This window comes from Perognathus longimembris, chromosome 8 (assembly GCF_023159225.1).
Source record: "Perognathus longimembris pacificus isolate PPM17 chromosome 8, ASM2315922v1, whole genome shotgun sequence".
NCBI classification, from domain to species: Eukaryota; Metazoa; Chordata; class Mammalia; order Rodentia; family Heteromyidae; genus Perognathus; species Perognathus longimembris.
The window spans coordinates 61534571-61548132 of record NC_063168.1 but is presented as its reverse complement, the minus strand read 5'-3'; the positions used below and the strand labels follow the sequence as shown (position 1 = coordinate 61548132).

The following is a 13562-nucleotide window of genomic DNA, read 5'->3' as shown; positions in this document are numbered from 1 at the left end:
CACAGCCAGCCACATGCCCTCTAAGTGGGCATCCGACAGCCCGCAGAAGCTCCTCTGAGGGGCACCTCCTGTGTCCCAGAGTCCTTGATGTGCCAGGCTCCAAAGTGTCTCTAGAGTAGCCTTATTCATTCTAGAGTTTGGCCGAATAGCAAAGCACACAAGCCCCAATGGTGGGTGACTTGTGGTCTCATCCCAAGGGCCTGGGGGAGGGGCAGAGTGGGGCCAAGATGTCAGCCATGCGTCAGCTAGAATGACAGCCATGTGAACATCTCTGTGTCTTCTTGCCCTGGGAGACAGGGGGAAAGAGTGTGGTTCCAGAGGGGATGAAGGATGAAAGCTTTTCCTAGTGAACTTTGTCCCATTTGGCCTGGTCTCCTGTTCTTGACATGCATTGAGATTTAAACTCTGTCATCAAAGATTGCTATCCCAGCTCGCTTGGAGCTGTTGGAAAACTTAAGCCTTGGAATAAGCAGCTCCTAACATAGTTCTTGCTTAAAACAAACAAACAAAAAAAGCAATGGACTGACAGAGAAAAAGCTTTTCTTGTGCTTTCTTTTAGTAAACAATATTTTAAAGGAGAAGGGACAGGGCAAAGTCACACTCCAAACCGGATGCTTTGAGTGTTCCAGCGGTCTCCCTCTTCATGTCAGCATCCCCAGAAGTGAATCCGAAAGGAGCTGAAAGAAACAATTACCTTTGATGGGGGTGGTCCCCAGTGCGGGTCCCCTAGAGGCGATTGAACCACTGCCCCCTGGCAGCGATGTGAATGGGAGCTCTCATCTCCATCCGAGTAGCATGTAGTAGTAGGGAGGAGTGTGCATCTCTCAGAGCCGCGACATTACTCAGAAGGCACTGAGAATCAGTCTTTTAGAATCAGAGAATAACTTGGGGGGAGGCTATGATGGCCTGTCTGACAAAACAGGGATTTCTGGTTTGCATTGTGAAGCTAAGTGGGGAAGCACAGATGCTGGCATGCTGGAGGGGCCGGGGGGCGGGGGGGGGGAGAGACAGATAGAGACTCTTTCATGGGCTGGCATTTTCCCTCACCTAGCCTGTGAGACCAAGGGGCAGAACTGGGACCGGGAAGACACACAACAGGTTCCGGCTCCACAGCTCCTAGGGCCCTGCAATCAGGACAAGGGAGTGCATTTCCTATCGCTGGAAGGGTCCAGAGAAGACTGGTACACAGGGCTGGGGAAATGCACCGGAGATCCCTCCTCCCTGGGTGTCTGGACCCTCAATGCCCCTTCTACATCAAGGTCAGGTTGTTTGCTTTTCTTGTTGCACTTCTTTTCTTCTGTGCGCCCCTCCGCCAGCACTGCACCTTCTCTGCAGATCCCTGGCTTCCAGGGTCACGGCCACCGAGGCCACGCTCCTGAGGGTGGATTATCCAAAAAGCCTGGAATTCGGTTTGCCTGTCTTTTCATTTCCCAGGGTTACCTAATTTCTTAGAACTTCCAGTTTTGTTGAGTCTAGAACTGGCTAAGTGCACTGTGCTGAGAACTCATAACTTTCTCCGGAAGACTGAGATACTCCGTTGGCCAAGGGGAGGGAAGCTGGGGTACCCCCTTTTTCCTCCCTACCTCTCCAGACCTCCTTACGTCATGAAATCTGGAGACTTTGCCATGGCGTGTTCAAACTCTGAGAAGGAGAGCATGTTGTCGTTGTCCAGATCTGACTCACTCAGGACCTGTCCAGGGGATGGGAACATGAGGTCAGATGATGACAATGGGAGTACCCCTCTACAGAGGAGCTTCCAGATGCCAGGATCTCTGCCAGATACCAAACACTTGTCTCTTGGGCCCCCTGTGACCCCTGAAAGGCATCCCTAAGCCGCTAAGGGCCTCCTGTCTGCAGCGCCCCCTGTGGGTGGGAGGCCCCAGATGGATGGGTTGGATACAGAACTCTGGAGACCCTGGAAGGTTCCTAAAAGAACAGGAGGGTTGAGGGTTATTTGCCTCCAGTCCTTTTTGGGGGGTCCATCCCCATGGTAACTGCTGGGAACCACAGAGCCCAAAGATCAGTGTGCCATTTGCTCCAGGCCTGGCCCTGGAACTCCTCCAAGAAGGTGACCTGACATCCAGGGGCCCCAGTCCCCCCTCCCCCACCTCAAGCCCCAGGTTCACACGTGGTGTATGAGGTCCATCATGAGGTCCTCAGGCACGTCGTCACTGTCCAGCAGTCGGAGCACGATCTTCTGTAGGTCCTCCTCATCGATGAAGCCATTCTCATTGAAATCTGCAAAGAGGAGACAGGGCTCACAGTGAAGGAGTTGGGGCCTGAAGAGTTTGGGCTCTACGGTGCAAATGTCCACCAGCCTTTGGAAGTCTGAACAGGACCTGCAGCAGGGCAGGCTACAGACAAATAAGGGGCTAACGTGGCAAAAATAACCATCATAAACATGGACTGAGAACATACTGTGTATATACTGTGTGTGCGCTCACACCCTCACCTCGTTCAAGTCAGTAAGCCTTCACAATCAACCTTAGCCTTTATGGGAGGAATCGGAGGCTCCGAAGTACTACGTGGTTTGCCCACACTGTCCGGAAGTGGGAAGGGCAGGGATCCAAACCCAGCTAAGCTGACCCCACAGAACCATGTCAACCATTATGTTATGGAAATCTCCCTCTCAAAACACTGAAGCCATGGTATCTTTAGATGGCCAGGAGCCTGGCTGCATGGGGAAGTAGAAGGCAGCCTGGATTTGGAGCCAGCAGCCCTGGCCACCAGTCCCTGCTCCTGACCCTGCGCAGTAGCGGCGTGACTGCCCCGGCACATGCCTCCCAGCTCCTCAGAGGGGCGGGGGCGGTGGTCTTTGCAGCCTGTGCCTGAGGGGAGGGGGGTGGGTGACTTTGAAGACTCTGGCTGTGCCCTCAAAAGAGAAAGGTGGGAAGCAATGCTCCTTCCAGCCTCTGGTCCCTAACTCTGAACAAAGAGAATCTCCCATCCAAGTACTAACCAGGCCCGACCCTGCTTAGCTTCGGAGAGCAGACGAGGCCGGGCGTGTTCAGGGTGGTATGGCCATAGACTAACACAGAATCTCAATGAGTATCCAAGGCCACCCTTCAGTACAGGATGGAGGCATCACTCAATCCAGTCACTCTACAGGAAGCCCGAACTCCTTGCCATCCCTAACTGCCTTTACCTTTTTAGAGGGCAGTTCAAAATGCATGCCACGTTTCCCAGCCTGCCTTGCTGCTAGATGTGGTCATGTGACTCAGTTCTGACAGGTGAGATGTAAGAAGAGGAGCAGGGAAAGTCAAAAGAGAAGGGACAATGAGGTGACCGTGGGACTAGAGGATAAAGCAGTAAGTAGGAGGAACCTGAATGGTTGCTACTGTGCCGCTTCGGAGCCGCTGTGGACAATGCTTCTGGCCTTCCACATGTTATAAAAAAATATTTATTTCCAGAAATAAATACATTAGCTTCCAGCCATCTTGCAAGCTGTCCTGCCTGTCATTTGGCAACCAGATTTAATCTTACTTCATTATCTGAGCCTCAGTTTCCCCATCTTCAAAATGGAAATGATTTAAAAGGAAGGCTAAATAGGAAAATATTTGTCCATCATCTGGAATATAGGAGATATTCAATACAGTAGATGCTTATTATTAAATATGGTGGAGACTCATCGTTCGTGGATTGTTAAGTCCTAAGAATGCAAACTTTGGGGACCTTGTCACATCCCCCTTTCAGAATGGAAGGCAGAACTGTATTGGGCTATGAGGGAAACTGAGGCCTGGAGTTTGCTGCTGCCACAAGGTCCTTGCCAAGACGTGTCTCTTCCCGAGGGCAGGAGGTGGGTGTGGAAATGTACAGCTCTGCCTGTGGCTCTTTCCCCAGTGTGGATCTCCAGTCCCTGAGCAAGGATGCTTCAGAGCGCTTTCCCCGCCCAGCGCTGCCGCTGCGCACCACAGAAAGGTGCCTGGAACTGGCGGAAGGGAGCCTGGAGGCACTGGGCAGCCACAGGGACACCGCCCTGCTGCCGAGAAGCTCTGCAGCATCTCCAGAAGACCCCGCAGTGTCCCCAGACATCCTGCTGGCTTAGCTCCCACAGGCGGAGACTGCAGCAAATGACATGGCTTTGGTCCTAAGCCATCTGGAAACAGACTAATTTGCTAGAGTAAATGCAGTGCTGGACACTTCCTCTCCTTTGGGGGTAGGGAGGGCAGCGCAGTCTGGGGAAGGACAGGAGCAGGAGTCTGGGCCGCTGGCCCAGCCCATGCCGTCCCAGCCTGGGAATGGCAGAACTGCAGGAGAAACGACTTCTTCTGTTCTTTCTCCAGGTTTTGTTTGTTGTCCCTTAGCTTCCCCACACCCCTTTCAAGGCTAGTGCTCTACCACTTGAGCCACAGCTCCACTTCCAGCTTTTTGATGGTTAAGTGAAGAGAAGTATCTCACAGACTTTCCTTCCCCAGGTTGGCTTCTGATGCTCAGATCTCAGTCTCCTGAATAGCTAGGACTTACAGGCATGGGCCCCTGGTGCCTGGCTGTTGCCCCTATTTAGGGGGGTGGGGCAGGCTGGGCTCAGCCATCAAGCCCCTTCACCATCACCCCAAATCTCTGCCATTCTTAGGCCTTGCAATTTACAAAGCACTGTATCCACCTACTGGTGGAGGGGGGAGAGAGGAAGGGAGAGCACACTTTCACTGATTTCAGAGAGAACAAGCTTCCCTCCATGGCCTCTTCCAACTACCAGCCTCCCTGGCTAGGTCTAGTGTTGTGAAGATGTAGCAAGGCCTGCCACAGGTGCTGAGGGGACTCCGGAAAGGGGGGGGGGGCTGTGCTGAGCGAGAGGAGAGGCATGGCTTGGATTTGGTCTCTGATAGGTGAGAGATGGGGATGGGCTTAGCTGGAGACCAGAATGTCCCACACAGCAGAACCTGGAGTTCCATGGAGTTGAGGCTGGTCTTAACCGGATTCTTAGCCAATAGCTATTCTTGTTCAGCATGATACTATGTTCAGATTAAAATGCGTAGCTTCTGAGTCTTCCTTACAGCTGGAGGTGGCCAAATGACATTGTCTGGCCAATGCAATATAAACCAACGTTGCAGGGTAGAGATCCAAGAAATCTTGGGAAAGGAGAGTGAGTTTGTTTGTGCCTTTGGAGGAATGGATTTCCTTTTCCTATTTCCTTCCTGCCTAAAATGAAGATGAAAGATCTGTGTGCATAGAAGCCATTTTGTGATCATGAGGTCACTGACAGATGAAGGAGTCTGAACCTTTGGTTACTTCATTGATCCAGGAGCCATTGATCCAGCTTTGGGCATCCTGACCCCAGACTTTAAAACAACAACAAAAAAATCCCTGAGACCCTTTTAAGACACGTACTCTTACTTGAGGTCATGCACTGAAGCAATAGCTCTCAAACTATGTTACATACTAGAAACACTCACTGAGCTTTGAAAAAGCCAAGCAACCAAGATCTACCCAGTACTATTACATCAAGTCTCTAGAGCTTGGGCCCAAATATCCATGATCTTTTGGTTAACTCCCAGATCTGCAGTGTGTAAACACGTTGGAGGGCCTGAAGGCTAAGAGAAATCTTGGAGAAGCTTGCAGAATGCAGGTTGGTTGCCGATTCAGAAGGGGGGCATGGGACCTTTGGGTCCACATTTCTAAAAAGCATCCTGTCTGGTCTGATACTTCTAGTCAAGGGCCATGTCTAGAGTCAGCAGGACTGAGAGTACTGAGATAGGGTTTTGGCCTTTCGCTCAGACATTTCTCTCTGATTGTTACCACAACAGCCTTCTGTCATCCTCTTCATTCTTCTTCTTTATTCTTCACTGCTGCTCCCTGGGCTACCTGAGCAGCCTCCATGTACCAAGTACAAGGCCCAGGGATCCTGGATTTCTCTTCTAATTGAACTGTATGTGATCCTTCCAAGCCCAAAAGAAATGCAAATAGCCTGGGCACATGTGATGCAGCTGGCGTCCATCTGCATGGCTGATTGGTATGGAGGCACTGAGCCGTGGGGGGTTGTGCTTGGAGTGGAAGGGGAAGGAAGTCACGTGTGCTCCAGGGGCCTGGAGAGGGGGGGCAGGAAGACACCTGGACCCTGGGAAACAAAATGGTGTCTGGTCCCTGACGTGGTCCCAGTGTCTCAGTCTGACCTCTCAGAATTAGGGCATTCTCACTATTTTAGAGCCAGACATTATTGCCCTGATGCCTGGAAGCCTGGACACAGCTGCTTTTCTTCTATCCCATTGGGGATTCAGGGATTAATGTGAGCTTGGTCCTGGAAACCAAGGAGAAACAGTATAGCAGGCATCTTTGGGGACATCTGCACAGTGCACATTTGACGATCTCTGGGAAGTGTTCTACCCCCAAGAGCACAGCTCCCGCAGCCATGTTTGTTCATGGGACTGTTTCTTTCCCGACGAGGTAATTGAGCAAGGCTGCTCACCCAACCCACAGCAATAGCTCATTGGTTTGGCTAAGCTGAACAGCACCTGCTGAGAATTGGAAGAAACAGATGTTCATGGCTAGCCAGTCAGAGGAGGCTACAAAGCACCACAGCAAAAGGCATAAAATTCTGATCAGAAAGAAGAGGTTCACAGAGAAGAGCAGAGGTGAGAGACGAAGCAGCCATGGAAAGGAGAAAGTAGCTTCCCGGCCTCCTGACAGCTGTTTTCCAGCTATTTCCTAGGCCCTGCTGTATGGGGAGGCCTGACTCACTTTTCCCATGTTCTCCATACTGCTAAGAGTGGGCACGCTCTAGGTGTCAGGGACCGAGACCCTGACTTGAGCCTCTGGCTAGAAGCCACCATAGAAAACATGCTAAGAAACCAACCATTGAGTCAGCACCACCTTGGTTGCACTAGATGGCCCAGTTCATAGAGCAATAATAATAGATAATTCTTGAGAATAAACCTACCAGAACGTCCTACAGTCAAGTCTCTTAGCAACCCAGGTAGGACCCAGTGTATAGGAACATTTTGTGGTCAGGTCACTTAGCAACTCTCCCCTATAGCATGACCAGTAACCTTTTCACCCTGCCAACGTCCTGCTACCCCAAGCCAACTTCCTACAGGTGCTGAAGAACTGCCCCCTCCTGCTCCAAGATTGCCCCCTCCTGCTTTAAGAGTATATAAGTGTGTGAAAAATCAAAATAAATTGGCAGCTTGAACAGACTCCCATTTGTCTTGCTGTCCTCTTTGCGTCTCCCTTTCCCTTCATTCTCTCTCATAGGTGGTCTCCCCTGTTGATGTCCTGCGGGTCGGGACATCTAGGTCCCCTCTCCTCCCCTGAGTGACACTTCCTGAGGCTGATGCCTTTGTATTACCCCTACTCCTTTTTTGTGTGAGAGGGAATGGGAACTTGCTTCTAACCAACAGAACTGGGCAAATGCAGGCCATTCCATTTTCATGATCACATTATGTTGCGCGTGTCTCTATTCTGACAGCAGAGTGGCTCAAGGGACACTTCCCTTGCTGTTTTTGAAGAAGCAAGTGGCCATGTTGGATGGGTGTGTGTGTGTGTGTGTGTGTGTGTGTGTGTGTGTGTGTGTGTGGTCAAGGAGTTGAGAGCAGCCTCACTTCTGGTAGCTAACCAAGACTCTATGCCCAAAGTCCTAGGGTCACATAGGACAATGCAGCATTCTGCTGACAACCTGAAGGAGCTTCTAGAGAAAGCTTTCTGCAGCCAGCCATTCTCCAGCTGAGAGGCAACCTAGCCTGCATGGTGATTGCAGTTTTCTGAAACTCTAAGAGAAGCATCCCAATCAAGCCTGGACCGGACTTTTAGCCCAGGAACACTGTAACATCACAAATATTGGGTGACTTCCTACACCCCAGTGGTAAAGTAGCATTCTGCTCTTCCTCATCTGTTGCTTTTACACAGGTAAGTTTCAGAGACTTGCGACCCGAACACTCTCATGAGCCCTGAGCTGTCGTGACCAGAAGAGTGTGGCAGGTGAAGAGCCGGCACAACTTCCCCTGTGGTGACAAAGCTTACAGGGAACAGCTGCAGTGAGTGGACCAGGCCCCCTATACACCAGGAACTCCTTGGGGGTACCCAGAAATATTTGAGAGAAGGAGCGAGCCAGCTTTCCTGGACAGGTGCGGATTGCCAGAATTTGGGAGTGTAATTGAATTTGTGCTTACTCTGCTTCAGATATCTTTTCTCCACTCAGATATTTCATTTCTTTGAAAACATATTTGAGAAGAAATATACATGTTTCTTCCATGTACATATTTCTTCTTTAAATACCTTCTCTGCCCTTTCCTTCTGAGATTACCATTGGGTATATGTTAGGCCTTCCTATTGTCCTCTGAGCCTCTAGGTTCTTTCACTCTCTTTGTATTATTGGTGCTACCTGTTCTTTAGATTGTTTACTGCCTCTTTCCTGTCATCTCAGATTCTCTTGTTAAGTCCATCCAGTGAATTTTTATTCCAGGTACTTTATTTTTCAGTTCTGAATTTTCCATTTTATTCATTGGGGCGGGAACTCAGGGCCTGTTTGCTATCCCTGAGTTTTGTTGCTCAAGGCTAGAGCTCTACCATTTGAGCCATAGCTCTACTTCTGGCTTTTTGGTGATGAATTGGAGGTAAGAGTTTCATGGACTTTCCTGCCCCAGCTGGCTTCGAACCATGATCCTCTTGATCTTAGCCTCCTGAGTAGCTAGAATGACATGCCGATGTCATGGGCAACCAGCTCTTTCAATCACTTTGGTCATTTCACAGTTCTTGATACACATCCACAAAGACCCAAGGAAACATCAGTTAACACCATCCATCCATGAACTGATGTTGCTGGGCCCAGACATAGTAGCTGGTCTATGGCCCTTCCCCCTCTCCATCCACCCTTTTTCCCTCAACCCCCCACAACACGCACCATAAATGCGGAAGGCGTACTCAATCTTCAGGCTGGGGCAGGCCTGCTCACTGAACACAGACGCCATGCCTAGCACATCCTCAAAAGAGAAGACGTTGTTGTGGGAGAAGACTTTGCAGATGCGGTCTCTGAAAGGGTTGACCTGGAGGTGGGAAAAGGAGGAGGCGGAGGTCTGTATAGGGTCTTGATTATACCTCTCCTCTCTCATCTACCGTGAGCGCTGTGCTCTCAGTTCGAGACAACAGAAATATTAGAGTAGGAGCTGGATTGTGACCCCAGGCAATAGGGGCAGGGCATCGAGGCTGAAAATCCTTGGTCACCATCATTCTGTCCACCACCCTCTCCTCCCACACATACATTGCAATGGCTTAGTTTTTGCTTGTGGTATTACTCTTTTCTATGGTTATTTTGGTGGTGTTATTATTTCTATGGTCATCAAATTTTCTTCAAGCTTGTAAAGAAAATGTGGGAAATAAAAAACAGTGTAAAGAATAGGAGAAAAATAAACCTCTGTAACCAACTCCCCAGAGTGAACATATTGATGTAGAAGTCAGACAAACCTAACCTTCAGTCCTGACTTCCATATTTAAAATAAAGAATAACCTTAAGGTAGACAAATTACTTATCAACCAGAGCCTCAAATTTCTCATCTTAGTGTGGGATAATAATTGTATCTGCTTAGTATGGTTGTCATGAGGATTAAGCAAGAGAGGATTAAAGTTTCACTCTGCCTGATAAGTAATACTCAACAAATAAGAGTTGTTACTTAATGACCATAGATACCATAATCAGCATAGCAATTTCATGTTAAAGCCAAACTATTGGGAGAGTTGAAGATGATATGAAGTACCGTCTTCTAGCCGTATGCCCAGGTCACATGATACATCTCTTTCTACCCTTCACTTCATCTCATTTGGTGTACAAGGGTGAATGAGACATGACCCGTGAAAGCTCAGAAGTTTGGCCTGTAGTCTGAAACTCCAGTTTCAGCTCTGCCAAGCCAGCCAGGAGAAGACATGCCATTTAGGCATGAGCCACTGACAGTAGTCCTGGCCAGAGGAGGAAAGATGGAACTGGTTCCCCACAGCCATCAGAATTACTTTTATCCCAAGGACTTTCTCTTATCTTTCTACTTCAGTCAGCACTGGCTTTTTTTTTTTTTTTTTTTACTGTCATCTGCTAAGGCAGAAGAATGAACATCTGGACTTCAGGAGGGTTGACATCTACTAATGTACTTTAGGACCTTCCTTCCCTTTCCCTTGTCTGGAGACTTGGAGATCTGCTGAACTTAATTTTGGCTTTGCTGTTTGTCTGACAAGGAAATTTGGATCCCTTGTGTGGAGGCTTCTCTGAGCATCTGGATTCATTTGAAAACTTCATGCTGGCCATTATTAGGGAAGGGAGAGAAGGGATGGAGAAACCTGTGTTTGTGTTAGAGATCTCTGTTGTGATTTGCCTAAGAAGGAAAAAATAATCACTGTCTATCTTTCTCCCTAAGGTGAAATCAAGCTGACTAATCTACTAAAAGAAAAGGGAGAAAAGACAAAAAGACTAAAAGTGTGTTTTGAATTAGAATAATTGTTTTGATGTGCCATTTTGTGTATGTCTATTAGTCTGTGTCCATAATTGGTTTGATGGAGGCTAAAATTCTGGTGGCACCGGCAACAGTCCTGTTAAAAGATCAATTCTTGCTTCAGCCACCAAAATGAGCCTTAAAATAACAAAATTAGACATGAATTAGTCTGCCCCTGGAATTCCTAGAAATAATTGACCAATGTACTTGTGGCCACTAAATTAAATTTTTACATTTTCTCTAGCTCATGTGTGCTTCAGTTTGGGCCTGCCTAATATAAAAACCTTTTTGCTTATGTGTATGCGTATGTGTATATAAATATCTTTAAAATTTTTTTCTTCTTTCTTTTTTTTTTTTTTTGTGCAGGTCCTGAGGCTTGAACTCCAGGCTTGGACACAAATCCTGAGTTTTTGTATTGTACTACCAATTTGAGAGACAGCACCATTTATGGCTTTTGGTAGTAAATTGGATTCAAACCATGCTCCTCAGATCTCAGCCTCCTGAGTAGCTAGGAATACAGGAATGAGCCATGGGCATCCAGCCAGGATAATTCTTATTGTGGCATAAGTATAGAAGAGTTGTTGCTTCTGTTCTCTCTCTTCTCTTCTGCTGCCACTTCTGAGAACTGGTTTTCCCAAGTTCTGATCTTAACCAGGTCTAACTAAAATTCAATAATTATTCTCTACCTCAGTACTGAAGAGAAAGAGGGTTTCATGGACAGAAATCTTGATCTGTTTCATGCTGTCATATGTGTAAGTTGGATTCAACTCTATTTTATAAAATACAAGTCTATTAACTGCATTATTATAAGTTGTTTTTGTATAGAAGATTGTTTAGGATTTCTTCCTTCCTGGGTTATCATTAAAATATAAAGCTACAAAGAGTATTTTACTTTGTTAGAAAGGAAATAAATCTGCCTAAATCCAAAAGTTTGTAAAAGTTATTTCAAAGTGCAAATTATAAAGAAGAAACAAAAAAGTATTAACAAGCAGGAAGAATATAGGAAATTTATAGGGACATGGTTTTGGAAAAGGAAAAGAGAATAGGAAATGCTTTCAAATGACAGGACAAAAACCAAAGGCTCAGAAAATTGTGCAAAATGTGTGAACAAACTGTAAAACGGTGTTTAAAATAGGGAACTTATGAAATGTTTTGTGTGTAGGTCAGCTAAAAATTTAACCTAGGGCTGGGGATATAGCCTAGTGGCAAGAGTGCCTGCCTCGGATACACGAGGCCCTAGGTTCGATTCCCCAGCACCACATATACAGAAAATGGCCAGAAGCGGCGCTGTGGCTCAAGTGGCGGAGTGCTAGCCTTGAGCGGGAAGAAGCCAGGGACAGTGCTCAGGCCCTGAGTCCAAGCCCCAGGACTGGCCAAAAAAAGAAAAAAAAAAATTTAACCTAATACTGTGGATCAAGCCTGTAATCCTAGCTACTTGAGAGGCAGAGATTGAGAATCAAGATTTGAGGCCAGTCAGGCAAAAAGAAACTCCCAAGGCTCCATCTCAACCAGTGGCTGGCAGGCGTGGTGGCCTGCCCCTGCTGTTCCCTCTCTGGGGCAGCTGCCTGCAGTAAGCAGCACACACCAGTCACTGGGACGCATCGGTCAGCCTGAGAATAAAGCGAGACCCCATCTCAAAAATAAGCAATACCAGAAAGGGACTGGAGGCATGGATTAAACGTGAGGCTCTGTGTTCCAATTCTAGTACTTCCAAAAAGAAAAAGGAAAAGGAAAATTATTTTCTAAGGTCAAAATTTAATGAGTTGGACCTAGACATGTGTGGCTCCCATCTGTAATCCTAGCTACTCAGGAGGCTGAGACCTGAGATTGCAGTTCAAAGCCAGCCTGAGCAGGAAAGTCGGTAAGACTCTTATCTCCAATTAGCCAGCAAGAAGCTGGCTTTGGAGCTGGATTCGGCTCAAATGGTAGTGCACAAAAGCTCAGAGACAGTGCCCAGGCCCTAGCCCCACTACTGGTGCATGCGTGCATACATACACACACACACACATTAATGTACTGCTGAAAAACTAAAACATAATTCTCTATACGTATAACAAGGCTGTCTTAAGAATACTGTCCTGCTCTTGATAATATTTGCAAAAAAAAATAAGGCTTAAAATTTTTTTTGTGCTTTCTTGTTTGTAACCACTTAGAAAGGCTTTTGACTACTTAGAAAAGTGAACCTTAACCATATCATACTGCACTTAAATATCTTTTTTTACGTGTAACTTGTTTAAGGAACCACCTTATAACAGTGGTCAAACTATTATTATTTTAAGTAATGCTAGTGCAGTTAGTGCCCTATATATCTGATCAGAGTGCACAGAGCTGTGTGTGTCTAAGCTTTAAATGTTAGGCAAATATTTGCAGAGTTAAAATGTGTAAGTCTTGCATGTATGAAATGGCAAGCTAATGCTTTACATCGCATCTAAACCTTCTACACTAAGCATAAAACATTTTGGCATTTCTTCTGTTTGATTTCTTTTGTTGTTTGTTTGTTTTGTTTTTACTTTGTGCTTGTCCTGGGGCTTGAACTCAGGACCAGCACAGTCCTCAGTGCCAAAATAGCTCAGTTCCTCAGCTATTTTGCTTAAGGCTGGCACTCTACCACTTGAGCCACAACTCCACTTTCATTTTTTGTGTGTGTTTGTTTGTTGCTGGTTAATTGGAGATAAGAGTCTCACAGATTTTCCTGCTAGGCTGATTTTGAGCCAACAACCTCAGATCTGAGCCTTCTTAGTAGGTAGAATTACAGGCGTGAGCCACCAGCACTAGGCCATTTCTTCTCTTTGTAATCAATATCACCAGTGGGGGGGCGGGGGCGGGAAGATAATGTTATTTGTAAAGTCTTGCTATTCAAGACCAGTTCTACCTGTATTTGTCTTAATTAATGAGTGTATTGCATCTGTGAGGTACATATGTACATTGGGAAATTCGTCTATTAGGGGTTATGGACACTGTTTTTACTTGTGCCCGTGGTGTATACCTGTTACCTTGTCTAGCCGATGTCCCCAGCTCTGTAGTGTACATTTGTTAAGGGGGTAGATCTCTTAGCAACTTCCTACCACATTTGTGTGTATGTGTATGTGTGTGCATGTGCACTAGTACTGGAGTTTGAACTCAGGGTTTTGTGCTCATTCTTAGCTTTTTCACTCA

The 13562-nt window shown here is 47.0% G+C and overlaps 1 protein-coding gene across 1 annotated transcript in view; it reads right to left on the bottom strand.

The window, feature by feature from the left end:
• Positions 1 to 551: 551 nt before the first annotated feature.
• The window catches only part of Cib4 (calcium and integrin binding family member 4), a 117324-nt gene continuing 104313 nt past the window's right edge, over positions 552 to 13562 (bottom strand). The window contains exons 5-8 of the mRNA XM_048353281.1: positions 8834 to 8975; positions 2129 to 2238; positions 1602 to 1690; positions 552 to 677 (exon numbers count right to left, since the gene is read on the bottom strand). Of these exons, the coding sequence (XP_048209238.1) occupies positions 647 to 677; positions 1602 to 1690; positions 2129 to 2238; positions 8834 to 8975 (372 nt within the window). The 3' untranslated portion in view covers positions 552 to 646. The remainder of the gene's footprint in view (positions 678 to 1601; positions 1691 to 2128; positions 2239 to 8833; positions 8976 to 13562) is intronic.